At 48.4% G+C, this 27,669-nt stretch overlaps 2 protein-coding genes across 4 annotated transcripts; one reads left to right on the forward strand and one right to left on the reverse strand.

The window, feature by feature from the left end:
* Nucleotides 1-1,218: 1,218 nt before the first annotated feature.
* Nucleotides 1,219-10,378, forward strand: rnaset2l (ribonuclease T2, like). Of its 2 annotated transcripts, none has more exons than XM_087851749.1 (9): nucleotides 1,219-1,256; nucleotides 1,694-1,895; nucleotides 2,192-2,259; nucleotides 2,374-2,431; nucleotides 3,771-3,838; nucleotides 5,592-5,705; nucleotides 5,838-5,886; nucleotides 6,684-6,758; nucleotides 10,089-10,378. In XM_087851749.1, the coding sequence occupies exons 2-9, from the start codon at nucleotides 1,704-1,706 to the stop codon at nucleotides 10,275-10,277; spliced, it is 813 nt and encodes a 270-aa protein (XP_087707875.1). In that variant the 5' UTR covers nucleotides 1,219-1,256; nucleotides 1,694-1,703; the 3' UTR covers nucleotides 10,278-10,378. The 2 variants fall into 2 exon arrangements, with proteins under 2 accessions (XP_087707875.1, XP_087707876.1); XM_087851750.1 differs by having other exon boundaries at nucleotides 5,838-5,953; nucleotides 10,089-10,176.
* Nucleotides 10,379-10,949: 571 nt separating this feature from the next.
* supt5h (SPT5 homolog, DSIF elongation factor subunit) lies at nucleotides 10,950-27,552 on the reverse strand. 2 transcript variants are annotated; one of them, XM_087851277.1, is made up of 29 exons: nucleotides 27,344-27,552; nucleotides 27,050-27,143; nucleotides 25,294-25,453; nucleotides 25,143-25,208; nucleotides 22,213-22,282; nucleotides 21,706-21,774; nucleotides 21,447-21,512; nucleotides 21,333-21,363; nucleotides 20,802-20,870; nucleotides 20,325-20,576; nucleotides 20,059-20,148; nucleotides 19,913-19,983; nucleotides 19,733-19,838; nucleotides 19,165-19,255; nucleotides 18,578-18,714; nucleotides 18,008-18,163; nucleotides 17,600-17,746; nucleotides 17,377-17,523; nucleotides 17,132-17,257; nucleotides 16,371-16,455; nucleotides 15,951-16,058; nucleotides 15,772-15,874; nucleotides 15,540-15,670; nucleotides 13,479-13,584; nucleotides 13,237-13,395; nucleotides 12,746-12,914; nucleotides 12,202-12,399; nucleotides 11,430-11,525; nucleotides 10,950-11,333 (listed from the first exon to the last, which is right to left on the reverse strand). In XM_087851277.1, the coding sequence occupies exons 2-29, from the start codon at nucleotides 27,134-27,136 to the stop codon at nucleotides 11,193-11,195; spliced, it is 3,237 nt and encodes a 1,078-aa protein (XP_087707403.1). In that variant the 5' UTR covers nucleotides 27,137-27,143; nucleotides 27,344-27,552; the 3' UTR covers nucleotides 10,950-11,192. The 2 variants fall into 2 exon arrangements, with proteins under 2 accessions (XP_087707403.1, XP_087707404.1); XM_087851278.1 differs by lacking the exons at nucleotides 25,143-25,208; nucleotides 25,294-25,453; nucleotides 27,050-27,143; nucleotides 27,344-27,552 and adding an exon at nucleotides 22,361-25,110.
* Between the last annotated feature and the right edge of the window lie 117 nt (nucleotides 27,553-27,669).

Genomic DNA, 27,669 nt, shown 5'->3' on the forward strand with positions numbered 1-27,669 from the left:
TCTTCTGTGGAACCAGCTTCCAGTTTGGATTCGGGAGACAGACACTATCTCTACTTTTAAGATTAGGCTTCAAACTTTCCTTTTTGCTAAAGCATATAGTTAGGGCTGGGCCAGGTGACCCTGAATCCTCCCTTAGTTATGCTGCAATAGACGTAGGCTGCTGGGAATTCCCATGATGCATTGAGTTTTTCCTTTCCAGTCACCTTTCTCACTCACTATGTGTTAACAGACCTCTCTGCATTGAATCATATCTGTTATTAATCTCTGTCTCTCTTCCACAGCATGTCTTTATCCTGTCTTCCTTCTCTCACCCCAACCAATCACAGCAGATGGCCCCGCCCCTTCCTGAGCCTGGTGCTGCTGGAGGTTTCTTCCTGTTAAAAGGGAGTTTTTCCTTCCCAGGTGATCATCTGCTTGCTCTGTATGTATTACTGTAGGCTCTGTCTTACAATATAAAACACTTTGAGGTGACTGTTGTAATTTGGCGCTGTGTAAATAAAACTAAATTGAATTACCAGGACAAACAGAGGGAACGACTCTGGGCTAAAAGGCACTAAGAGTATGATGAGTAGGGAGTCTTCCTCTCAGGCCGCCGTGCCGAGTCCTGCTCCATCACTCATGGGATCTCATGGGATCTGTACTTCTACTTAAGTACAGATACTTGTGTTAAAAATACTCCAGTATAACCTGAAGTACTCATTCAACTTCTTTACTCAAGTAGAGGTGAAAAAGTACAGAGTGTGAAATGTACTCAGAGTAAGGAAGTAAGAAGTAGCACCACGTTGCTAGCACCTATTTTAATGCACAGCTAAATATAATATGAGTGCATGAGAATACAAATGATCCTTAATCTAAATTCTGATGGTCATGAATGTACTCGAGTACATTAAAAGAGAAACATTTGTGTTGCATGATGGAGGGTGACTTGGCCTCCACAGCTAAACAGAAACATGAGTCGAGGGTCACAGTGAGAGTCAGCAGCTGTGGGAACATGAAGACCTGCTGAGTGAAAGCAGAAGTCCTCGGAGGCCGTACGGCCACCCAGGCTTTAAACTGCTCCACCTCTGTCAGGTGGAGGGAAGTGAAGCACAGGCTGTGCTTCCCCTGAGCACTCAGAGCTTGTTTAAACTCAGAAACACTGAGCTGAGTTTCACTTCTTGCTTTTTGTGAAATATCTGAGTGAAACTGTCAGAGCTGCTCAGTGCAGCAGCTGCAGCCGCCCAGCTCCACCTCAGAGCCTCCATCACCACACACAGGTAAGGAGACAGCGCCGTGATGTTTGGTGAAGTGCTGCAGGAGGGAGAGCGATCGCCTCCGGTCTGGTCTGAAGTCTTGTGTTTTCTTCAGCAGCTTTGCAAACTTGAGTCGTGCTGCAAACCTCCCAAACAACCTCACTAATCACACTGCTGTGAACTTTAACCTTTCACCTGCTAACTCACAGTCTGAGAAGGAGCTTGTGGTTTTGATGCTTTGACTTCGAGGTGAGTTTCCTGCTTGTGAATAATCTCTGGCTGCAGAAACGGTTCCCAGACTGATGGAGCAACAGTCTGCTTTTGCCGCTCACACGGATGATGATCAGCACCAGCTGATTCCAGTTGTTGCAGCGGTGTAGGGCGCAGTTGGTCTCAAGAGAGTAATTGGAAAATACATTTCTACTTCAGCTCTACGTGTAATTAACTGTTTTGTGTTGCAGTCTGGAGGAGATGCACCGCTCACTGCTGCCCCTGCTGGTCAGCCTGAGTCCTGCTATTCTGTTCCTGTTGCCCGGCATCATCGTGACACAGGAAGGACTCTGGGAGGACTACAAATATGGCCACGGTGACCTGTACAACCACAATTTCTGCACCTGGAAGTGCCTCCTGTTCACGCTGCAATGGCCGGGCACGTTTTGTCAGGTGAGCATTGGGCTGTGCGTCAGGAAATGGTGGTGTTCCCCTTCACAGTAAAAGCTGCAACTTCTGAAACATCTGTGTCGGTCAAATTTAAGAAGAGCCAAAGACATAAATACACTGAAAATATCCTTTAAACAAGGACATGTTTGTGTCCTTTAAGAAGGGAAACCAGGAAGAGGCAAAGTAAAAGAAATGAGGCTGAAAAGGAAACGAGTAGGAATGGAGAGGGTAGGGAAAAGGAAGGCAGGAAGGTGGTGAGTTCTTCTTCTGTGGTGTCTAACATGCTGTCTGTCCCTCAGTCTCTGAGCAACGTGAGTCTCTGCAGGATTCCTCCAACCGTCAACAACTGGACCATCCACGGCCTTTGGTAACCCCACCCTGCTGTAGCAGCTGAGATTACTCCCAGTGTTCAGACTGATCAGTGTTATTGATCCTGGCTTGTCCTGTGGATTTCATTGGCTGCTTGTGTTTGTGCCTGCAGGCCCCTCCACGCTAAGAACCGCTGCGACTGCTGGCCGATGTTCCCCTCTGACGTCCAGGTGAGTCCTGGTTATGCAGCACTGTGCAAAGGTCTTCAGGAAGCCCTCATTTCTTTCCAAACAAACGTGGAAATAACTTAAATGGAAAAACATGTACAGTGATCACCAGAGATGGGCAGTAACGCGTTACTGTAATCTGATTACTTTTTTCAAGTAAGGAGTAAAGTAAGGGATTACTATCGCAAAAACGGTCATTAGATTACCGTTACTTTCCCATAGGAACGCTGCGTTACTGCGTTACTAAAACCGTGATTTTTTGCGAGAATGTCTCATGACAGTGACGTAAGCGAGTGCGACGTTCGTAACAACAGCTGTGTGCAGATCAACAATGGATCATATATCGAGTGCAGAGAGAGTATGAGCGTGCAGCGTTTAAAGCGTGGAAGTACTGACCTTACTTTGAGTTTGATTCCATAAAAAGTGACAAAAACATTAGTGTCCGTTGTGCGTGGGAAGAAAACTTCTTTTTACACCGAAAAAACCCCTAAACTTCCAAACAAGCACCGAGTGCGCAACGACGTAATGGGAAACTCACAGAGAAACTCGCGGATTCTTCCACTGACCGCTGCACACCTGCACCAGGGTAACCCTCCGCCTACCCCACTCCTGCTTTACAGGTGAAAATAGAGCAACAGGACCGCTAGTCTTTGACTTTATTTATTTTCTGCTTTGTTTTACTTGCATCTATTTAAAAGACTGAGTGTAAACACACAAAAAAAAATTTATTTTATGTGCTGGAATGTGCAGAAAATAAGTTTAAGTATTAAACTAATTTCTTCCAGTCAGAGAATGTTGCAGATAATTAAATGTTTGCTTGATGCATAAAGTTAAAAGATTAAAACGAATAAAACAAGTTTTAAAAAGAGACGTTTCCATTTGATTACATTTTGTATGATGGATTATGTAGAAAAAGTAGAATTGGGCTGAAAGATCTATCACTTTATCACCTATTCAGGTTGTAAATCGTGTTTTTAAAAGTAACTAAGTAACTAAGTAATTAATTACTTTTGAAAATAAGTAATCAGTAAAGTAACTGGATTACTTTTTTGGGGAAGTAATCAGTAATTAGTTACTGATTACTTTTTTCAAGTAACTTGACCAACACTGGTGATCACTGACTGTTTTTAGGGCCTGGTTCAGATTAAATAGAACAAGATACAAAGCATTAAAACATGTGAAAAACACATCAGCCTTAATAAACGCAGAGTAGTTTGGACCCAGAAGCAGGATTCATCATGTCATCACTTAAAGACCGGATAGACTCGGCCTCTACAAATGCAAATGCATCAGGAGGCTCCTGTTGCAGTGATCATCAAACACTGACGTTCTTGTTTTTCAGGAGCTGAAGGCGGAGCTGACTGAACTCTGGCCGTCATTTGTGAGATTCAAGTCCAACTTCCACTTCTGGTACTCACCTTCACCGACACACAATGTCCAGCAGGGGGCGACGCCTCTAACATCTCATTATTTGACAGTCCATCAGAAATACGAGCCTACTTTTAACTCAATCTATGACCTCTGTAAACACATCCACTGTCAGTTTGAGCTTTTAGTTGTTAGTCTCAAGACTTCAGGAAGGAAAGGAAACAATCATTCATGTGAGGAAATAAGATGGGAAATGAAAGCAGGCAGTTCAAGGAAAAGAGGAGGTCACAAACAAAAAGACTTGACCTCCTAAGACCTGAACTCTTTCATGGGATTTTTAATTTCTCTTTGTGAAATGTTTTCAACATTGTGATCGATGCAATCATGGGCAGGACCTGCAGCGGCCGCCGTGGAGTCCAGTATGCTGATGACCAATCTGCAACCGACTTGCTGTTAGCAGATGACAGCGCCATCTTTGCCGAAAATGATGCTGAGGCTACACGACATCACCCAATTTGCTCAACCACATGGTCTCAAGACCAAAGTCCTTACTATTGCCGGGTCGCCAGCCACCGTGCATCTCAAAGGTGTGCAAATCGAACAAGTGCGGGAATTCAAATACCTCGGCTCTCTGGTCCAAGAAAAGAAAGTGGCATCAACAGCGGAAATAGATTCAAGAATTGGTCAAACGGCGGCGGCTTTCGCCTCCCTCCGATGGTGCGTCTTGAAGAAGACAAACGTCACCCTCACCACCAAAACCCGCCTGCACCGTACACTGGTATCGCCTATTCTTCTCTCTGGGTCGGAGACCTGCGTCATCCTCAAACACGACCTCTTCCAAATGCGCCGTTTGAGTCAGACTATCCGAGCGTCCGTGATCGTCTCAGCAACAGTGTGATACGTAGTCACCGTCACCAGCAGCCCTCAGTGGAAGAGCTGATTAGGAAGCGACGTCTGCAATGGTTTGGCCACCTCTGCCGCATGAGCAACCATCGCCTGTCATATCGCCTTTTGCTGCAGCAGACCCCGCCCTCTGGAGAGTCAAGCGTGATGCGCCCAAGAAGACTTCATCAAGCAAACTGAAGATGACCTTAAACAACGACGTCTAACCCTCGAGCAAGCAAAGGTGAAAGCAAGAGACCACGAGGCCTGGAAGTGCCCCGCGGCACCCACAGCGACGTATTGGCTTTGTGGACAACCTCCCCGCCGAGCGCCAGCGAGGGACAGAAGAAGAAGAAAGAACGTAAAAACAAACGTGATTTTGTTTCTGGGAAAAATGAGATCCACACATGAGGACAGTCGCTTTAAATTTCGATAGAACAGTGGCAGGATATCGTCCCCGTAAGTGGACATCAGGCCCATCTAGACAACCCAAAATGTGATGTCCACATATGTAGACGCCAGGTCCTAGGAGGTTAAGGAAGGAAACAAGGGGGTGGCAAGGAAAGGTTTGTTAAAGGCAGGAAAAATGTTCCTGAAGAGAGAGTGAGAGTGAAGGAAGTAAAGAGTAAGTGTGAGGAAGGAAATTAGGGGAGAACCAAAGAAATAAAGGAAGGAATTAGGGTTATAGAAAAGGAAGAAAAATTATGGTGTACAAAGGTTAGAGGAGGAAATGAGGAAATAAGGGGACAAGAGAGAGGGAAAGAAAGGAAGGATAAAGAAGGAAAGGAAGCAAATGACATCTTGAGGAAGTGAAGGTACAGGAAGGGTTTAGGAAATGAGGAGAAGCAGGACGTGACCCTGTAAACTCACTCGGGTTGTGATTCTCTTCCTAAAGTGTGTTTCTGTGCGTCAGGAGGGAAGAGTGGAGGAAACACGGAGCGTGCGCGGCGTGCGTGGAAGGAATGAACTCTCCGCTCAGATACTTCCAGGTCTGCGTCAAACTGCGAGCACAGTTCGACATCCACAGGTGAGTTCAGCTCTTCTTCAAACTCAGACACCGATCCTCACGTTCCCATCTGTGCTCCGTGGAAACGCCAGTTACGCCACACAGCTGCTCAGGTGAGCTCTGAAACGAACGATGTTTTATTTGTGTCTGCAGCCTGCTGGAGGACGCCGGCATCACGCCGTCCTGTGAGCGACCCTACAAGGTAACAGTCAACAAATCCAACTCTGGCCTGGGGAAGGATTTTTCAGCCTCTCATGTCATCATTACCTGTGAGCCAAATTCAACTTCCGACTTTTTCTAAAAGGTTAAAAAACCTGAACCTTTTATTAACTCTGCTGATCGTTTGTCAGAAACACCTTAAAGAGAAGAAGAGTTCAGGTCTTAGGAGGTCAAAGCTGTTCTCGGGTCTTGCAGCTCCTGTTCCACGGTTAGAGGTTCAGATTAAACCAACGTTTCTGATAATGAGCTCATCAGTTAAAGCTCAGGCTGCAGACTGTGTCACCCACCTGCTGTCCAAATATGCTGCTTACGAGGAGCAGCCAATCAGAATAACAGCTGACTTTAAGGGGGAGGAGCTGACACATCTCGTTTCATATGAAGTGAAGCCCAGTATGAGCTAAAGTAGGATTATTCTGAACACAGAATCATGCAAAGCCATCAATAAACCCACAGAACTGGAAATTAGCAGGTCGGATTTGAAATATTTCCCATGTGTTATTTAAACTAGAACTAGAAGTTGCAGTTCGGGCTCCTCCTGACATTTCTTTGGAGGTGGAGGAACACCAAAGTAACTGCTAAAAGGAGCTTCTTCAGCATTCGTTCTAAACAAATGTCTGTCCTCCTCCAGAAAATCTTACGTACGCAAACGCACGTTGCAACTTCTTCGTGTTGGGTCTTTTATTTTGACAGCGAATGACCTGCGAACCACTTATGTGCAGCCCTGATTATATCAATGAGATGTCCCCACAAGGATATAAATATATGTGTGTGTGTGTTTAGGTGGAGGAGGTGCAAAGCGTCCTGGCTCCACACGTGGGGGACAAACTGGAGATCCAGTGCATCACGGATGAGCAGGTCCGATGGCGCCGGTTTCTTCCTTCAGAGTAAATGTGCTGCTGTCTCCGCTTCAGCTTCTCATGTTGGCACGTTTCTTTCTTTTGCTGTTGACTGAAACATTCAAACACACCTGCTCTGATATTTTCCAGTTTCTGCAGCACAAACTCACAGTCCAGGTCTCGCATCCTAACAGCCCGACAGCATGAACACTGATCAGAGCTTTGATCGATTCAGTCTGTGTGGAATTAAAATCACCAACGACTCCGACAGATTTAAAGCAGAGCTTGAACAACAGATCTGTGGTGTTTACGAGCAAAGACTGGATTAAAAATGAACGAGCAGCAGTAAAACCAAAGCAGTAACACAAACACTTGTGAGCTATGATCATAAAGACCTCGAGGAAACAAAGCAAACACAGGGATTCTGTTTATCAGCCTTTATTGCTGCTGCCAGCAGACCGGCTGCAAACTCATGACATGGATCACAGCAGACGTGATGTGACAGTCATCCAGGTCATCGTCGTCTAAGGAGCTTGGAAAGAAACACGTCTGGACTTCAGTTCCTTCAGCTCTAAAACCAAACGGTGCAGAGTCCCAGGAAAGCCCTAGTGGTGGTGGTCCCTTTAGAGGGTCGCTGACCCACTATTGATCATCTGCCTCATCACATGAGCTCCAAACACGGCCCAGAGGTCCAGTTCAGGGACTCTAGTTAGCTGCAGCTGCCCTAATAATGCAAACTTTAAGCCTTAATACAATTTAAACAGGTGAATTAGAGAAAGCTCCTCTCCCTGTGCAGGTGGTTTATTTTCACCTGATTAGAGAAAACGTTTAATGCAGACAGGCCGGTTGGGGTGTCCCTCTGTAAGCACAGCTGTGCTTTTATGCTAAGCTATGCTGAGCACATTGTGGCTCCATCTCTGGCTCCTGAGATGTTCCCATCATTTCTCCTGAACATGTCGTTCTGCTGCTGAACTTCACTTCACTTTAGCTAGCACTGTTTTCTTCTGTGGTCACACGATGACATCAAAAAGCTCCAAACACAAAGAGGCTCTGTGGTCGATCTGAGCGTGGGAGAAGAATTCGCTCTGTAAGCTCTCCCCGGTGTTAGATGGTTACCAACAATCACAACTCTCACAAACACAGATACCACCAATCAGACGGCTCGTGAGGCTGGTCGTGTCCTCAGAGCTCCTCCAGCCGCTGACCCCAGAGTTTTCTTAGTTTGCGCTCTGGCTGACACCACGAGGCCTCCGTCCATTAAAGTTTGAGTGAAACTGGTCAGATCTGGATCATGCTGCTCAGTTCATAAACATCATTTACAGCCTTTTGTGTTTTATACACAGTGTGCAGCCAGGATCACAGCTGAGATGGTGCCAGTTATTTTGGAAGACTTTCATATTTCATTTAGTCACCTCATAAACATTTATTGCATTCTTGACTGCACGACTGTCTTTGCTGGAATCTCGACTTTAGAGTCGCTGCTGTGTTTGATGTAAGATTTCACTGCATCTGGTTTTCTCTGTGAGACTGCAGGAGTTTCTGAAGAACTGTCAGAGCCACTCAGATCAAAATCTGAAAGATGAGTGCATAAAGCATGTGATGTCACCTATTTGATTTGCATTTTAAAGCCTCAGTGTTAATGCTTTCACCATCACTGAAACACTAACAGTCTTTCTGATAATCGTGGAAAATGGTCCTTTTACAGATTTTGGTCAGTAAACCAGCTGATGTAACTTTTATTACATTTACAGTCCAATCAGCAGACGTCCAGCGCTAACATTGGGCCGAGTGTCTGCTGTGCATAAAACCGTTTACTGCAGACTCTGATTAAAACAGAACCTTCATCCAACGTTGGGGCCTGTTTCAGTCCGTTTTTATTAACGAGCTGGGCGAGAAACACCTTTACCCCGATGACAGTCGTTTACACTCATGTCCACTCTTTGGCTCACTGTTAGCTCCTGCACTGCACCTCTGCTCATTACAAACTGCTTTCATGCTTCTCAAATGCTCGCTTCAGCATTTTTCCATCTGACGGTAAAACCAGTGAGACAGACGGCGCTCTGCTGCTCGTCCTGTGCTGCAGTCAGGAGCTGAAATGTGGAGATTACCGTTGTTGTTTCAGGACAAACTGCCACGTTTGACAAACTCTCTACAAAATGCCTTGTTGAAACACACCGATCATACGTGTCCATTACTGCACGAGGCCACAACCACCGATAACCACAACCACCGATAACGATTGATAACCACCGATAACCACCGATAACCATCGATAACCATAACCATCGATAACCACCGATAACCATAACCACCGATAACCACCGATAACGATAACCATCGATAACCACCGATAACCATAACCATCGATAACCACCGATAACCATAACCATCGATAACCATAACCATCGATAACCACCGATAACCATAACCATCGATAACCACCGATAACCACAACCACCGATAACCACAGATAACCATCAATAACGATAACCATCGATAACCACCAATAACCATAACCATCGATAACCACAGATAACCATCGATAACGATAACCATCGATCACCATCGATAACCACAGATAACCACCGATAACCATAACCATCGATAACCATCGATAACCATAACCACAGATAACCACCGATAACCATAACCATCGATAACCATAACCATCGATAACCATAACCACAGATAACCACCGATAACCATAACCATCGATAACCATCGATAACCATAACCATCGATAACCACAGATAACCACCGATAACCATAACCATCGATAACCATCGATAACCATAACCATCGATAACCACAGATAACGATAACCATCGATAACCACAGATAACCATAACCATCGATCACCACCGATAACCATCGATATCGATAACCATCGATAACCACAGATAACCATAACCACCGATAACCATCGATAGCCATCAATAACCTCGCATCTGTCCGTACAAACGTGTCCAACTCTTCCACTTCTTTCATCTCTGTGTTTGAGCTGAAAGAGAAATCATTGTAACTGAAACAATTTTGCAGTACGACAAATGTAATCTGCACATTTCCACATTAATCTCGAAATTTTTAATTTGCTCTCAAAATGATGAATATTTTTTCTTAACGTGGCCCATCGTAGCTTCTCTTTTAGAAAATTCAGGACCAGCTGCGTCAGGCGCGATGCTTCAGTGTGTGAACTTCATGGTTTCACGTCCCAAAGTTTGTAATTTCATGTTGTCTTTTTGCAATGCGAGCCGCTGCCTCGATCCACAGAGACAAGTCTTACTTTGTGTTCATGTTGTGCTCGCTGAGGAGCGGCTGTCAGTAGCTCCGTGTGCCGTCTCTCCTCCAGGACAGAGAGCTGTGGTTTCAGCTGAAGATCCGCCTGAATCGGAACCTCACCGTAGGCTGCGATCTCTGCACCGATGCTGACGACGCCGACTCACGGCCACTACCCTCCCCAGGGCACCCCTGTCCTGACCGGGTGCCCTTCTACTATTTCCCCATAAACCACGAGCGGCCACAGCGGCCCTGCGGCTAACGCCATCGCCATCACAGGTGGAGCCTGAGTAGCAGCAGGTTTACCCCAGATACCGCAAGAAATGTCTGAAGAGCTGAAATGTGAAAAATAAAAAAATCAATAAAGTGATTTTTACAGTTTCTCTTGTCATTTCTTTAGTGCTGCGTCACTTCCTGTCAATCATGGTTTTCACGCTCGGGGAGGTGGAACACGTAGAAAGTGACCACTCGTCTTAAAACCTGGATATCGCTGTCACACAGGCACCTGCTAATAAGCTCCGCCTTCATGAACGGTCTGTTACTACAGTAACCTCAGCAGCCACGTTATTGGTCACATGATGTCATCAGAAAAAATAAATAAAAAAGCTCCAACAGCACAAACAGACCAGCTCAGGTGAAGCCTAGCAACACGTAGCAGCTACAGCCACCTGTCAGTCAAAGAGGCCACGCCCCTAATAAGGCAAACTTTACTCATCCAGAGACCAAACAGTGGGGACTGACTCACTGCTGCCTCTGCTGGATGTTGCAGGAACTGCAGCGTTTGGTAGCTGCACGATGGCGGAGGCCCAAGGTCAGAGCAGCTAAAATAACTGTCCTGTCAGAATCTGATCAGCTGACTGCATCGATTATCTGTCGCTATGACAACCCAGCCTGTGACAGCGCGTCGCGGCTTTGACACAACAACAAACAAAAATGTCACTGAATCAGTTTATTAACATGTTACACATTATTTTCATCCTGCTGCATCAAGAAAACCAAAGTCACAGACAGAACATGAAGGAAAAGCACTAAAAGCAGATTCAGACCACTAATAAGAAAAGAAGGAAATAAAAATGCCAAAAACAGAGAGATCTGCTGAACCGCACACAGAGCCAGATGTGGTTTTTGGATCTTTAGGTAATAAAAACCAGATGTTTGTGTGGGAGCTCTGCGAGGCTCAGTGCTCGAGGCGGCCCAGGAACCGCAGGTTCAGGATCTTGAGCTGGTCGTCCAGCTCCATGCGCACGATGCCGTCGTCTCCGTCGATGCTCAGAAGGATCCCCGTGGCCTCGCGGTCCTCTCCGAGAATCACCTTCACCTGAAACAGAGCGAACGCAGCGTTGAGCCTCACGCACGCTCTAAACGAACGATCTGCAGACAGCTGGACGCCAGGAACGGCGACTGTGGTTCTTACCTTGTTGTTTTTGGTGGGCGTGACCGGCTCCAGGTGATCGCTGCTGACGCTCACCACCTTCTCAGATTCCTGCATGAACACCGAGCACATCCCTCCCTACACGCGTGCACACACACAAACGCACACACAGACACACACCAATGAAAAATATTCAAAGGAGCTGCTTTAAAATCAATTTCAGACGTAAACAAAGAAACTGTTTCATCTCCACCGCCACTCACGAAGCTGTACTCAGCTCGAATGGTTTCTGCACACCGGCCAATCAGAAGCCTCAGACGGCCTGACATCACAAAGGAGCTAAAGGTGCACATGTCTGTGCTCCTGTCCACACACGTAAGGCCAAAACTGTCTGTGTGCTAAACGGTGAAATCCGTCAAACGCTTGAATGTTTCTGACTTTCCACATTAACATTCCTGAGTCAGGACTGTGTCGATATCGAGCAGATTAACGCCTCCTGTGGGGAAACGCTTTCTGTTGTGTTTATAAAGGAGCGTTTCTGTTGATGCGGCGAGCCTCCATCCAACAGCAGCAGGAAGCAGATGAGCTCTTAAGCTCTCAGTGATGCGGCTCTAAGCAGCAACATCTGTGCGTCCCTAATAACACCTCAGACCGTTGTGTGCCAGAGCTGCAGAATAACATTTTTCACAGATTTCACAACATTTTAAGCTCGAGCGCAGCCAGATCTCCCAAAAAACATTTCTCAGTAATATCAGAGACTCGCGGGGAGCGAGGACGCCATCAGCGCTGCTGCGTGTCAAGTGTTCAGACTCACCGTGACGCTGCGGATGACCCCGGTCTGCCCCATCAGGTCCATGAACGAGTCCTTCACTCGCACCAGGATGTCGGTGGTCACCCAGTCGCTGCCGCCCTGCTCGATGTTGGAGCCCGGGGTGTGAGGGTTGTAGCCTCCAGGAGAGGGCGCTCCGGGCGTCATGGGACTGTAGCCCACGGGACTCGGACTGGGACTCGCCTGTGGAGATGACGTGATGCAGACTGAGAACAAATTTCAGAAAAATCTAGACGTCCACAAACAGGAAGGTCCTAAAGCAGGAGCGGGCAACTCCAGGCCTCGAGGGCCGATGTCCTGCAGGTTTTAGGTCTCACCCTGAGTCAACACACCTGAATCACATGATTAGTTCATTACCAGGCCTCTGGAGAACATTTAAAATCAGCTGTGTTGGATCTAAAACCTGTAGGACACCGGCCCTGAGGCCTGGAGTTCCCCACCCTTCATCCAAACTCTTAAAAAATATACAAAAAAACCCCAAAACACAAATATTCAGGGAAAGCCCGAGCAGCTCAGCGTCGTTGTCTACCTGGTAAGCCATGGGGGACGGCGTAGGGTGGTAGCTGGCTGGTGAGTGCGTATTCTGGTAGCCGACAGGTGAGGGCGCCACCTGGTGGTAGCTCTGAGGGCTGGGGCTGGGCTGGTAGGAGCCCTGAGGGGACGGGGCCGCATATGGAGAATACTGCTCTGTGTTATACCTGCACACAGACACACAAATATAAAAAGCGACACTCAGATTATTAGCTGGTGGATTAATGACTGAGTGTTGCAACTATTAAAAGTTAGTATCAGAGATCTGATTGGTTGGATCTCCAGGTCTTAAGCTGAGTATCATATTCACGGAGCTCCACAGGGATCCACACTTGGCCCCCTCGTTTTCATCCTGCTGAATTTGAACATTTAGTTCTAATGCAGTAAAAACGAAAACATCCATTTCACTACTTCGTATTCCGGCACAGCGTCAGCTCCTTTTATAAACTGAGGTGAGGGCGAGGGTGTGTTTCTGTGCCTTATACTCACATCGCGGGCGTGCCAGGTGTCTGAGGGTTGTACTGAGGGTTGACCTGTGGCGAGGGGACCTCGGGGTAACCCGGGGTCTGAGGGTTGGGGGTCGTCCCGTAGGCCTGAGGGGACGGAGAGGGTTCGTCATCGTAGCCGAAGTCGTAGTCTTCCTCATTCCTGAGAAGAAATAAATCACGTGTTAGACAGAAAGAAGAAAAAGAAGAAGAGGGGAACGCTGTGTTTACCGGTCACTGCGTCACCTGGACGGCGTGTTGGGGTTGCTGGGATCCCAAGCTCCGCTCTGACCTGGAGTCCTGCTCCCATCATGCAGTGGGGTCTGAGATCCGTAGTGGGGCGTACGGCTTCCTGTTAGGAGGCAAAACATCCTCTGAGTTAGAGGCGAGAGCACCGTGCTGCTCACAGGTCACCTCTATGCTGATGACACAAACACACGCCCACTCTATGGTCCAGCGTCAGCTCGCCTTGTTTTAACGGGCACGTCGCATTTGGACGTAAGACGTAGAAGTCGAAGCAACTTTATACGAGCACCAACAGTCAGCTGCATTTAGCTTCAGACCCTGACGAGTTAAACGACCACCACCACCAGTTCAAACTGGAGGAGGTTACTGGTTAAGCTTCAACTAAAGGCCGACCTCAGTTTAATCAGAGGCTCAGAGAAAAGTGAGGCGCTACTTTAAAAACAATGAACTCATCCATTAATCATCAATATATCCACTGATGAACCAACAGCTCCGCCCACTGCTGTTCGTGCTCCTACCTGGTAACACAAGCTGAACACTGTAACACTAACTGAACACTGTAACACTGTAACACTAACTGAACACTGTAATACAAACTGAACACTGTAACACTGTAACACTAACTGAACACTGTAATACAAACTGAACACTGTAACACTGTAACACTAACTGAACACTGTAATACAAACTGAACACTGTAACACTGTAACACTAACTGAACACTGTAACACAAGCTGAACACTGTAACACAAACTGAACACTGTAACACTAACTGAACACTGTAATACAAACTGAACACTGTAACACTGTAACACTAACTGAACACTGTAATACAAACTGAACACTGTAACACTGTAACACTAACTGAACACTGTAACACAAGCTGAACACTGTAACACTAACTGAACACTGTAACACTAACTGAACACTGTAACACTAACTGAACACTGTAACACTGTAACACTAACTGAACACTGTAACACAAGCTGAACACTGTAACACAAGCTGAACACTGTAACACTGTAACACTAACTGAACACTGTAACACTGTAACACTAACTGAACACTGTAACACTGTAACACTAACTGAACACTGTAACACTGTAACACAAGCTGAACACTGTAACACTAACTGAACACTGTAACACAAGCTGAACACTGTAACACAAGCTGAACACTGTAACACAAACTGAACACTGTAACACAAGCTGAACACTGTAACACAAGCTGAACACTGTAACACAAGCTGAACACTGTAACAAGCTGAACACTGTAACACAAGCTGAACACTGTAACACAAGCTGAACACTGTAATACAAACTGAACACTGTAACACTGTAACACAAGCTGAACACTGTAACACAAGCTGAACACTGTAACACAAGCTGAACACTGTAACACTGTAACACAAGCTGAACACTGTAACACAAGCTGAACACTGTAACACAAGCTGAACACTGTAACACTGTAACACAAGCCGAACACTGTAATACAAACTGAACACTGTAACACTGTAACACAAGCTGAACACTGTAACACAAGCTGAACACTGTAACACAAGCTGAACACTGTAACACAAGCTGAACACTGTAACACTGTAACACAAGCTGAACACTGTAACACAAGCTGAACACTGTAACACAAGCTGAACACTGTAATACTAACTGAACACTGTAACACTAACTGAACACTGTAACACTGTAACACAAGCTGAACACTGTAACACTGTAACACAAGCTGAACACTGTAACACAAGCTGAACACTGTAACACTAACTGAACACTGTAACACAAGCTGAACACTGTAACACTGTAACACAAGCTGAACACTGTAACACTGTAACACAAACTGAACACTGTAACACTGTAACACAAGCTGAACACTGTAATACAAACTGAACACTGTAACACAAGCTGAACACTGTAACACAAGCTGAACACTGTAACACAAGCTGAACACTGTAACACAAACTGAACACTGTAACACTGTAACACAAGCTGAACACTGTAACACTAACTGAACACTGTCTAACTGACAGAGGACGACCAAACCGTGGCTTACCGTCGTGCAGCGGAGTCTGAGATCCATACATCGGCGTCCTGGAGCCGACGCCGTACATGGGAGTCTGGGAGCCGTAGATGGGAGTACGTACATGGGTGGAGGTGAACCCACTGGGCCTCTTAGCTCCACCGCTGCAGAGAAGAAGGGAATCATGAGCATGAACAAACACAGCTGCTGCAGCACGGAGAAAACGATGAAGCATGAAAGACTTCCTGTGTGTGAAGAGACGTACACGGTGGTTAATCGCTGTCGGTCCACAGAGATGGTCTGACAGGTGGAGTGCAGCTCCACCCTGGCCGTGGACTCTGTTGCATCCTTCACCACACCGATGTATCCTGGGGAAGGGAGGCAAAGCCATCAGCACCGACCCCCCCACGGGTCCCATCTGCACGCCGGTCCCCTCAGTCTTACCTTTGTAAGGACCCTGGGAGATACGGACCGTCTGACCAATCAGCTCGTTGTCTCTGCGTCCTCGGCCCCGCCCCATTCCTCCTCCGCCTCCTCCTCTCTGCTGAGCACCTGAAAGGCCACACCAGCACCTCCATCAGTCAGCGAATCATTTTGTTTCTTTCACACCAGAGACAGAAAACCATGACGACTCGTCAGCGTCAGCAAACTGATCACAGTCGAACATTTCTTCTAATCAGAGACAGAACAATCTGCTGACAGATCGATCGATCGTAATCAGGGAATCTGGATTTCACTGCAGCTGCGGTCGCAAACAAAGCCAGATATACGCTTTGTTCTCTCGAGTGAAAAACCTTCAGCTGACTTATTTTCATCCCCTCATCGTGTTTTCCAAAGAGCGGCACCCCCCTCCTCCCCACTCACCTCCTCCGCCGTGGTGCACGGGGCTGCTGATGTGAGGGCTCATCGGTGCGAATCCTCCCACTGTGAAGTTGGTCACGTCTCTGGGCTAAAACACACAAACAGTCAAATTGTTCAAGCTCGACATGCCACAAGAAATCTGACGAATCGTTTTCTGCGCTGCGTGTGAAACGCTGGGCGAGTCGGTCCAGTGAAAGCGCGGCACGCTCTGCAGAGGTCGGGTCAGGACGGCTCTGCTTTACACTTTTACACATTTGGAAGAGAACTGGACCTTCGACGCCGTGTCGGCAGGCGCGCTTGAATCGATTTCATGAGGTGGGGAGACGGGTGCAGCGTCTCCAAGTGGAAGCAAACGCGTCCACTACGACCCGACCCTCATCTTCAGAAAGGCAAACACACGGCTGTTTCTCTGTGATGTCGTAGCGCAGGCCTGCTGCCACTGCTCTGCTGACAGACTCATTAAACACAGGATGACAGTTCCCAGCACATGGCAGTAATTCTTCCACATACGGAAAACTTTTCCTGGGTTTGATGTTGTTGATGAAGGCCCTCCACGTTTCCCCCCTACAGCCCAAACACTGTTACACAACCCTGGACGCTCCTCAGAGCTCCTTCACACTCAAAACACATTTTTATTCAAGTTGCCAAGGACGACGTCCGGTTCAGATTTCACATGGTTACATGAGATATTGGAGGGCCTGGAAAAGCAGACGCTTTCTTACTTTTCAGGCACAACAAAGAAGAAGCGAGCATGAGGTGCTGACCTTGGACCCGCCCGCCAGCACCAGATGTCTGGTCTTGCAGACGAACATTCCTCCGTTCTCGACCAGCTTCTTACAGTGCAGGAAAGCGAAGCCTCGGAACAGGTGACGGATCTCGCCTTCCCGGCCCTGCAGGAGGAAACACGCGAGCGTTAAAGGTTTCTGCCTGCAGAGGCGTTCAGCTGACGCTCGAGCGCACGGCGGCGCTGACAGCATAAATATTTAGCTGTGGGTGAAGTCGCGCTTACAGAGTGCGGCCCGTCGATGACTTTGACGATGTCCTTCACGTGGATGCTGTTCTGCTCCGAGTCCAGCGCCACGGCGAAGCGGTTGTCCTTCCTGCGGTTCACCGCCTGGTGGCGCACGGTCAGCACCTTCCCGTGCATGTTCAGCACCTGAAAGACGAAGAAGGCGTTCGTTAATCGTCCATCAACCGCCGCGCTTTCTGCGCTCCCCGGAGCGGACTATTACCTGGAATGTCTCCCTCTCCAGCCGAACAATAACGCCGACCGTCTGCGGGTCCAGCTGCACCAGCTCGCCCCATTCGTGCTGCCCGCCTACATCGACGCCGGACGCGGTCTCAGAGCAGAGCTGCAGGTCTCTGGGCAGCACCTTCAGCTGCAGACAGGAAGAGCGGATCACAGTCATGTTAGCATGCTATTAAAACTGTTTCATTCCCCAAAAATAAGGACTTCCAGCGATAAGCCAGTGCTGGGCTCTCACCACACGACACTGTTATGACTACAGAGTCATTAAACTGCGCCTCAACTTTCCAAATCAAGCCCGAACCCTCATTTAACGTCTTATTTTCCACCAGAGGACTCTGACCTGAGGATTGGCAGAGGGGGACGGTGGGTGGAGACACTGTAAGCCTCTTACCTCGTGCATGGTGAGGTCGGAGAACAGGATGACAAAGTTCTCCTCCACTCTGACGATGAGGCCGGTGTCGCCCTCGTATCGCCCGGCGATCACCTTCACGTGGTCGCCCATCCGGAAATATTTCCTCACCTCGTGAGCCGGGAACTCCAGAGGGTCCTGCACGGAGCACACACAGGACAGAGGGGAGGCGGTCATGTACAGAGTTACACCAGATAACGTTTGATGCTGCGTTACAGTAAACCCCGCCCCCTCTACTCCTCTGCAATGAGGAGGCGTGGCTCTGAACGAATAACCAATCAGAAGGTTAAAGTTATGACTCCTGTGTCTGTAACCAGAGCTGCCAAACCAGCACCTGCTGCAGGAAGCGGTAAAAACGCTCCAAACGCAGCGTTGCTGTTAAAACCGTGAAGCTTCGATCGACAAAGACGGACGAGTGCATCCGTTTACCTGCTGAGGCGTTATTTAAAACAGCAGACAGCGATGGAAAACTGCTTCCTGGAAGCTGAAGAACAGCTCTGACGCGTCTGCGGCGCCTCAGCAGATGTTACTGACGTGCGTGTGCGTGCGTACCTTCAGGTCCTCGTGCTTGGGCATGATGGTGATCTTGTTGCCGTCCACGCTGAGGATCTTTCCCTGCAGGTTGATCAGCTCGCCCTCACACACCTCCACGTTGTCGCCGGCCTGCAGGTTGTGCTCGCGCTCCTTACCTGAGCGCACACACAGATTCACACTGAAGCTTCGTCGTAAACACGAGTTCATGTTTTACACGTAGCGATTTATAAACCAACTGTTTAAGTTGTGTTTAAGCTGAAAGAACAGGCGTATGACTGACAGAGCTGATTTATAACATCGTGATTAGTTCACAGACTCTGCAGAGCTGTGAAAACTGAGCTGCTGCGTGGCTCAGCAGGCAGCAGAACGCCGTTTAGCAGCAGCGATTGTTTCTGTAACTTTATCCGTCTCGCTGTGCTTACGACAGGAGCAGCCGACTGCGGTGAGTTCACCACAGCGGCTCCTTCCTTCTGCTCCTTTTCAGCTGTGCTGCTGCGCTCAGGGTCATCGTCCCGCTGTGGGACGTCCCACGCTGTAACCGTGGGCCCGGCGGCCTCGCACACAGCAGTTTTCACAGGACTGCAGATTTACAGAAAGACTCGTACCCGACTCTGTGACCACCTCCAGGTCGATTCCTTCAGGCTGGTCTTCAAACTTCTCCAGCTCTGACAGCGTGGGCTTCACTCCGTCTGTGATCTACAACAAACATTCATTAAACTCATTTTAACTTTGGATCAAAATCAGGGGCATAAATTGTGGTAAAGAGCGAACGTTAGCCTCGGTTTCATTTCATTTATTATCTCGGCCTAAAATAAACCTGTCTAAGAAACGGGGCCGGCAGCTGTTTGTGTGAGGTTTAAAGAGCTCAGCTGTGTGGTGGTTAGGGGCTCGGCGGGCTTAAACAAACATCCTGCTGCCTCACACTGAGGGAAACATCACACATAACAGAGCTTCATGTAGACGAGGAGTGAGATCTGCAAGTTTCAAGCTGTTTGCATATAAAGTTTGATGATGTGAACGGACACTGACAGGATCCACTGCTGATCGTGTGGTTGGTGCATCCCTGCAGCAGGCGGACTGAACCCGCTTCCTCTGCAGCTCTCACTCTCTTATTTAAACCAGCTCTGAGCACAAAGCCAGGTTCACAGTGAGTCTGTGAAGAGTCTTCCTCACCACAGCGGACATGGCGAAGCTCTTGAAGAGGAATCCTTTGCGGCTGTAACGGTTTCCCTCAAAGATCATGAAGTCTCCGTCGTGGCTGACCTCTCCTCCCAGAGACCTGAGGAGTGAAACCACAGAGTGTCATCAAGCCGCCGCCTCAGCGAGGAACCCCGGGATGCTCGAGGCCGTTACCTGATCTTCTCAGCATCAAACAGCCTCTGTGGAGGCCTCTTGAACTTCTTCCTCTTGGCAAACCAGTCTTTCTGTAACACACACACACACAGTTACGCATCAGAGCAGCGACTCGAGTGCAGAAAAGACCTTCGAGTTTGACCTACCAGGCTCATCTTGGCCTTGATGCGGTCCAGGTCTATCCGAGGGATCATCTTCAGGGAGATGGTGTTCTGGCTCGGCTCCACGTAGTCCACCTGCAGAACAGAGACGTTTACACTCATGGAGCAGCTGACGTTCCTCCGCTCTCGCGCTTAAACTTTTGTTTCTCAGGAAGTGGGGAAGAGGTGCTGGTTGCCAGCTTCAGACTACGTAAACATCGGTAAACATGATTTGAAATCTGGCGAGTGAAAACGCCCCCCCCTCTGAGCACCTGAGCGATGTCGTCCTTGTACAGGCCCCGCTTCAGCCTGACCCACGACTTGGGCTTCAGGTTGGTGACCTCCTTGACGACCTTCAGCACGTCCGTCATCTCCTTGATGGGGACCATCTGCTGGTTCCAGAAGCCCATCCTCAGGTTGCCGATGCCCTCGATGGCGGCCTTGACGTGCGTCTGCTTGTACGACTCCACGTAGATGTAGCCCTTCACGTGATCCGGCGCCACCACGGACTTGATCTGCAGAGGCTGCGGGTGGAGGAGAGGAAGGTCAGTGAGCGACCTTTGACCTCAGAAACTTTGTGTCGTTGGTTATTTCTCTCTAAGCGAGGAGCCGTTCAGGTCACAGGTTGTTTTCGTTGTAGATGGAATAAAAACTGTTGCCTGTATCAGGTTAAAACCCTCCGCTCTGCTGTCCTGTAGCAGCAGCGCAGAGAAAACTTCCAGCCAATCAGAAGCGAGGGATGTTCTTACCGTGTCAGTGAACTGGTAGGCGATGAACTTCCTCATCAGTGCGATGGCGGTCGCCCTCTCCTCTCCGATCTGCAGAGACAGGACGCATCATGAAGGTGTGCATCCTCCGGTGTGTGTGGGGCAAGGTTGTTCTGCGCAGTGTACCAGGGGCACGGAGAAAAGCTGTCGTACCATAGGCACCAGGAGAGTGTGTGTATGTGGCAAAGTGTTTCTGCGCAGTGTACCAGGGGCACGGAGAAAAGTTGTCGTACCATAGGCACCAGGAGAGTGTGTGTGTGTGTGTGTGTGTGTGGCAAAGTGTTTCTGCGCAGTGTACCAGGGGCACGGAGAAAAGCTGTCGTACCATAGGCACCAGGAGTGTGTGTGTATGTGGCTTAGTGTTTCTGCGCAGTGTACAAGGGGCACGGAGAAAAGTTGTCGTACCATAGGCACCAGGAGTGTGTGTGTGGCAAAGTTGTTCTGCTCAGTGTACCAGGGGCACGGAGAAAAGCTGTCGTACCATAGGCACCAGGAGTGTGTGTGTGTGTGTACCTTGCACTTGACTGTCCACAGGTTGGGGTCCCTGATGGGGACAAACACACATTAAACCTTTGTAATAATGTCAGCGAAGTCTGGAAGCTGATTGGTGGATCAGTGTTTACATACTTGACTCCAGGAAGAAGCTGCTGCTGGGTGATGTCATCGGAAAGCTCCTCAGACCCTCCAGAGTAACTGCGCACCACAGAAGAAGAAAAAGCAACAGTTTTGTTGGTCTGTCACAGTCTGTGTGAGGAACAGTTCGTCCAGCTCGCCATGATTAAGAGTCATGTGACGTCACTAAAGTAACCGACGCAGGCAGCTCAGCGTGCCGTGGTGTCTGAGGCAGAGGAGCCAAACCTGCAGGAGGAAGGACAAAGGTACTCACTGCTCGCCGCCGGACGACTTGGCGTACTTCCTCATGTAGTATTCGCCCAGCGCCTCCTCCCTGGAGTCTCTGCAACACAAAGACAAACTCAATGTTCACGCGTGAGCTCGTCAAACTGAGGCTGAGAATCTCAGCGACACGTTATTCTGTTTAAAAACGCAGGCTGGTCTGGTTGGACGGCGCTTTGTGCCATTTAAATAATATCTAGCTTTTATTTTACTTGAAAGGTTAAAGGTTTCAGCTGAATGGAGCTGTGCAGACGATACTCGTGCCCCTTGCAGGGTAAATCATTCCCTGTATGTAGGCGGGGCTCAGTACAAAGTAAACCACAGTCTGCGTGTTACCTGCTGGGAATGGTGGACGGCCACGCCCCCAATCAGACCGAGCAGGGGAGCGAAGTCTCCCACAGACTGAAAGTTTCCCCATCAGCAGATCAAACTGTGGCTTTCAGTCCCTTCCTAATAAAAACCAGACTTTTATTTTGGCGGTCAAAAACAAAAGCTTTACCTCCAGAGGTTCTGCAGCCGCCGGGATCCAGAGTGATCCTCATCCAGAACCACGTGGTCGATGTTTGACACTGAAGGCGAGAAGAGACGGTTTGTTTCCGGTCCAGTGAACTGAAGCGTATTCGACAGCTATGACATGAAAAACTTACCTTCAGCCTCCTCTGCTCAGGACGCCCGCAGAGAGGAAGAGGAGTGAAAAAGGAGACGAGGGGGAGGAAGGACGGGAGACGAACCCAAAAGGGAGGGAGAAAGTGTGAGGAGCCAAAACAGTGAGTCAGGCAGCAGCAACACAAAGCATGATGGGAAAAATACACAAACAACAACACGGTGATTATCGGTGACGTGCAGCACGGGGGAGCATGGAGACGTGATGTGGTTCAGGAGGAAGTACAGCAGAAACACAGCGCCGCTGTCAGCCAATCAAATCAGCTCACCCAGTCTGGTTTAAATAAAGTTAGAAACAAGCAGCGGTGAAGTGACGTCACCTCGCTCAGATCAGAGAGGCGAGCGCACAGTACGACACGTTTAAGCTAGCCGTGGCCCTCGCTGCCGCTAACCGCCCAAAACACGTTCACGGCGACTCGGCGACGCCAGCGTCACCGAAGGAGCTCACAGATCAGAGTCGTTGGTTGTGATGATGTCACAGCTGATGTCACAGCTGGGTCACATGTCAACCAATGCAGTGGCGCTAAGCTAAGGTCGACGCGACGGCGTAAACATCCTGAATCTACATATTGGTTACCCGGGCAACCGGCACAACGGTTTAGACGCAGCTTTTTGCTTCGATTCTGTTTCTACTGTACATCCACCTTCAGCAAAGCTATGCAACACCACCATCATCATCATCAGCATCATCATCATCACAAAAGCTCCACCCACATTGGTTAGTGTGTAAACTGAAATCATGGCGGCTCCGTCAGGTAGCAGGTTCGGGCAAATGGTCACACTTGGTGCTCTGAGAGTCGTCTTAGGTTCAAACATCAATTCAAAGAGTTTCTACTTTCTTTAATCTGCCGTTTGGTGTTTTTTGCTCAACGAGCCAGTCATGGATTTGCCCTCGGTGCTTCCTCGCGTCACGCCACACACTCACGAATGCAGCAATGCTGAGATGAGGTGTGGTGGTGGGGTTAATACACTCAGGGACGTGGATTTAATCAAATGGATGGGGCTGGAATCCTATTTACAGCATCGATGGACAACAGAGCAGGAGAGCGTCGGGAGCAGATTTACCGTTAACTGGAGGCCGCATGCACGACAGAGGAGCCGGCAAGACAGAGAGAGCAGAGTCAGAAAACAGCCTGCACACATCGACATCACACTGTAAGAGCGCCACTTCCTACTGACACGTGTGAGGGTCCTGCCCGTGGCGCGGTTCGTGTTGACGCGAGTACTGACAACGTTCTGGACGCATCTGCGCCCCGAATAAGAAGCGGCTCAATGTTTCCCACCGCGTCCTCACAGACACAGAAACCAGGAAACGTTTTGATGTCATCAGCGTCATCCAGGTTCTACACATCCAGGACGCTCCTCTTATCAACACTGGATCGATCTGACTGTCCTTCACTCAGCACACGGCTGCTGTGACGACGGACGTCGGACGTGAAACAGCGAGTGTGAGGAAAAAGCTGCTCGTTAGCGATGAGCCATTTTTAACAATTAATGACCTCGGCGGGCAGCAGCCGATCAGCACAACTGGTCCGCCTCAGCTTCGGTGATTCGAGCTCTGGTATAAATAAGTCGTGCGGATTGGACCACACGCGGCCGGGTCGAGTGCGGCCCGTGGCGCTTTGTAAGCCCTGACAAATCTGATCAAACATCCAGCTGCTCCTGGGTCTGTTCCTCTGAAATGATGACACATCACATGATGCGAGGCTGCTTAAAGCTTAAAGGACTTTTCCCGTGAAACAGTGATGGTTGAGAAATATGGAGCTAACTTTCAGCGAGCGTCTCTCTGTGAACAGACCAGGATAAATATTTAAGGAGGTGATTGTGGCGTTTCTGCACATTTCAGCTCATTAACTGCAGATCACACGCTCGCTGTTTTCCTGCTGAGTGTTGCCACATGTTTGGCTTTCTTCATCCAGCCATTGTGCAACTTTGTTTCACTCCTGCTGGTTACTGCAAACTGCCCAGGAGTCGCACTGTGGACTCACACTAACTTCACCCAGAGCTTCACGGGAGAGCGCACAATCACCGCTGCCAGCAGCTTGCAATGATCCGAGCCGGCGACACAAATGTTGGCAGCGGGGACTGCTTCTATTCTGCTTCTACTCCTGGATCGGGCGAGGGCCGCTCAGCACCTCCGTCTTGGTGCAGCTAAACTGTCGTCCTGCACCGACCACGGCGTGGAGCAATTTCTGAGTCTGTTGCACGTCTCGGAGGCTCGGGCTGGAGTTCATTTGATGTTCTGTGTAGACGCCAACAGATTTGTGATTCAGCTATTTGCTCGTGGAGGTTCACGTAACCAACCTGTTCCGCTCAGTCACAAACACACAGCAGCTCACCGCCATTTCAGCGCCGCCCTGACGCACTAAAGTCGCTTTGAAGATGGGCTACGACTAACGCGGGCCTCGCCCCCCTCCTCAGAGCAGCGACATCACAACAGTTTTGGTTGTGAATACCGATCGGACTCTTTGAACGTCAGCGTGCGAAACACGGACTTTAATAGGAACCTGCAGAAAAACAAAAGCGATGCGTCCTGAGGCGGGATGGCGACGGCTCCCCGAGGTTACACCTGAGCAGGTGCGCTGTCAGCAGACTGGGATCGTGCGGCACGTTCAGTAATCTGTTCACTGGTTTAATGGATGAAACCAGTTTGTGCGACGTGATTAAAGACTCGATCCGTCAGTCGGAGCCTCGGGATCGAGTCTGGAGGTTAAAATCAATCTCATGCTGCAGGATTCCCAACAGCGCTCATCTCCACTTTCTTACCTTTCTCCAAAATATCCTCCGCGCCGTCCTCCCACTGATCCTCGTCCTCGTACTCGTCGTCCACATCTGGACAGACAAACACAGGGTCAGACGTGCATCATCATCATCATCATCATCACGAGGAGTCTGAGAGATCGTCGTCTGTTCGCACCAGCTTCATCCAGGATGAACCCTCCGTGTCTTGGCTTCTTCCTCGGACGATCGTCGTCGTCATCCTCCTCCTCTTCCTCGTCGTACTCCTCCTCATCCTCCAGGTCCTCCCCCTCCTCATCCGCTACCTTGTCACTGCCCACTGGGCTGCCCGTCTCCTCCTGGTGACACGACAACAAAAAGAAAATTAATCTCCTGCATCCCGTCTGGTCCCGCTGCGAGAGTCCGCTGCTTCTGTTGTTCCAGGGATGGTTTATAAACACAGCCTCAGAGATCTGAGCGTCATCTGAGAACAGACCCTGCAAATCATCTTTTCACTCAGAAATTTGGTGCCATTAAGGCTGTTGGCCTGTCGTCAGTCAAACGTATCTGTGATGAATAATTAAGTCAAATTTCCCGTCAGATGGGAGAAACTGCAATGACATTTTTGTATCGTAACATTTGCACATCCTTTATTTATCCGGGTAAAAAGTCTCATGAACACTCAAGAGTTATATTCTAGAGTTTTTTCGAAGACGGCAGCTTTTACAGGAACATCACAAACGGGACATTTAATTTTACATTAAAATAAAAAGTCTGACAGCGTTTGTTTTTAAAGCAGCTGTACGGCTGTCGAGCACCTCGAAGTGTTCGAGCCCAAAGGCACAAACAGCAGGTAAGTGCTGTGATTTAAAGTCAGCCATTTAAAATGTAATAATGTATATACACAACTATCAAACATACAATTAATAATTTTAACTCGGCGGTGGTGATGTCACTCAACTTCCTTTTACTCATTTCCTGAAGCCCTATAAAAACATTGCTGGTGCTAAGTCCAGTGTCTCCTTTATTTATCAGAAATGTTCTCTTTTAGTTCGAGTGGGTGTAAAGTACCTGTGGTCTGATGCCACGCAGGGATTTTTCAAACCGTCACAGGTGTTACTTTCATTCTGAGTAAGAGCAGAGCCGTTACTGTGGGTGACACCACAGATGCCCGAGGGCAGAAAAACTCTATCAACAGTTATTTTACATTAAATATGAACATTTAATCAAAATAATTCTACGTTTTCTGGTCATTAACCATCCTTTGGAGGATCGTGACTCATTGTGTCACTGGTGTTTTTGTGTGTTTCATTTCTAACACATCACGTGTGTCATATTTAACACCGTATTGTAGCAAATAAGCGTGAAAACAATAAAAGATCAGCTCCTGATTTGCTGCATTACATGGATTATTTTGCTGTGACTCGGGAAATAATAGTTCATAAAAGCCTTTAAAAATGCCACAGGAGCAACACCAGTGCCAAAAACACCAAAGCTCTTTAAGTCAATGTACAAAAGAGACTTTAAAAACATTAAACTCTGATTTATGGGAAGTCAACAAGTGACCACGTTATTAATACTCCATCTGTAGAATGAGCCCCAACATCTGAAGAGGACGGCGTGGATTATAAGGTGGGCACAGAGGAGGTACAATAACTCACAGTCATAAAGTTACTTATAAAACTGGTTATTTACTCTATTTTATAGATAGTCCCGCCATAAATCCAGTCGACTGCAGCAAATTTACCGGATCAAATAAGACCAGTAGACAGAAGACACACATACACACACGACCGGGTTTGTTCCCATAAAGTTTCTTAGCTTTTTCTTATAAATTGTGCCGTTTTATGCAGGTCTGACTGCCTTCTTCCTCGGTATCCTGCCGCACATGTCGCAGCTGCGCTCTCCTCTCTGTTTACCTCCTGTTAGCACACGTAGCTTGCCGGCTAGCTCACCTCATTCTCCTCCACTTCCTCGGCCTCTCCATCGCTGCTGCGCTCGCTCTGGTTGTCGGAGAAGTCGCTGTCCTCGCTGTCGGACATCTCGTCTCTGCGGACAGAAGCACTTTCAGCAACGGAAAATTTCACAAAGCAGCTCGGTGAAGCTTGAATCGAAGTCCGGCTGCGCGGCCACAACAACCAGAAGGGCCCAGCAGGAGAGGCTAATGCATAGCACAGAGGCAGGGTCCAATAACCCCGCCAGCAGCTGCAGTCAGAGCTTAAATAACGAGCTCCGCGGGTCGTCCTTACCTGCTTCAACCAGAGGGAGCCGGTTTAATCCAGATCTTTGATGAATAAATATGAATATAAGCTTATTTCTGCCTCTCTGGTGATTCTTTGCGTATTCTCGGGGAACAGCGAGATTTCGGAAAGCTGCTCAAAAACTCTCGCGGGGTTTTGCACAATGGGTAGGTAAACGATGACGAGGTGCCACTCCGCCATGTTTTGAGAACACGTTTGTTTCTTCAATTTGCCAAACGGCTAAAGTAAAAAACAAACAAACAGATAAATCATAAATATAAAAAAGTATACGTATATGTACATAAAAGTAAATTAACCAAACATATATATCTTTA

Source organism: Neolamprologus brichardi, chromosome 14 (genome assembly GCF_056152115.1).
Source record: "Neolamprologus brichardi isolate AB-2024 chromosome 14, ASM5615211v1, whole genome shotgun sequence".
In the NCBI taxonomy this organism is placed as follows: Eukaryota; Metazoa; Chordata; class Actinopteri; order Cichliformes; family Cichlidae; genus Neolamprologus; species Neolamprologus brichardi.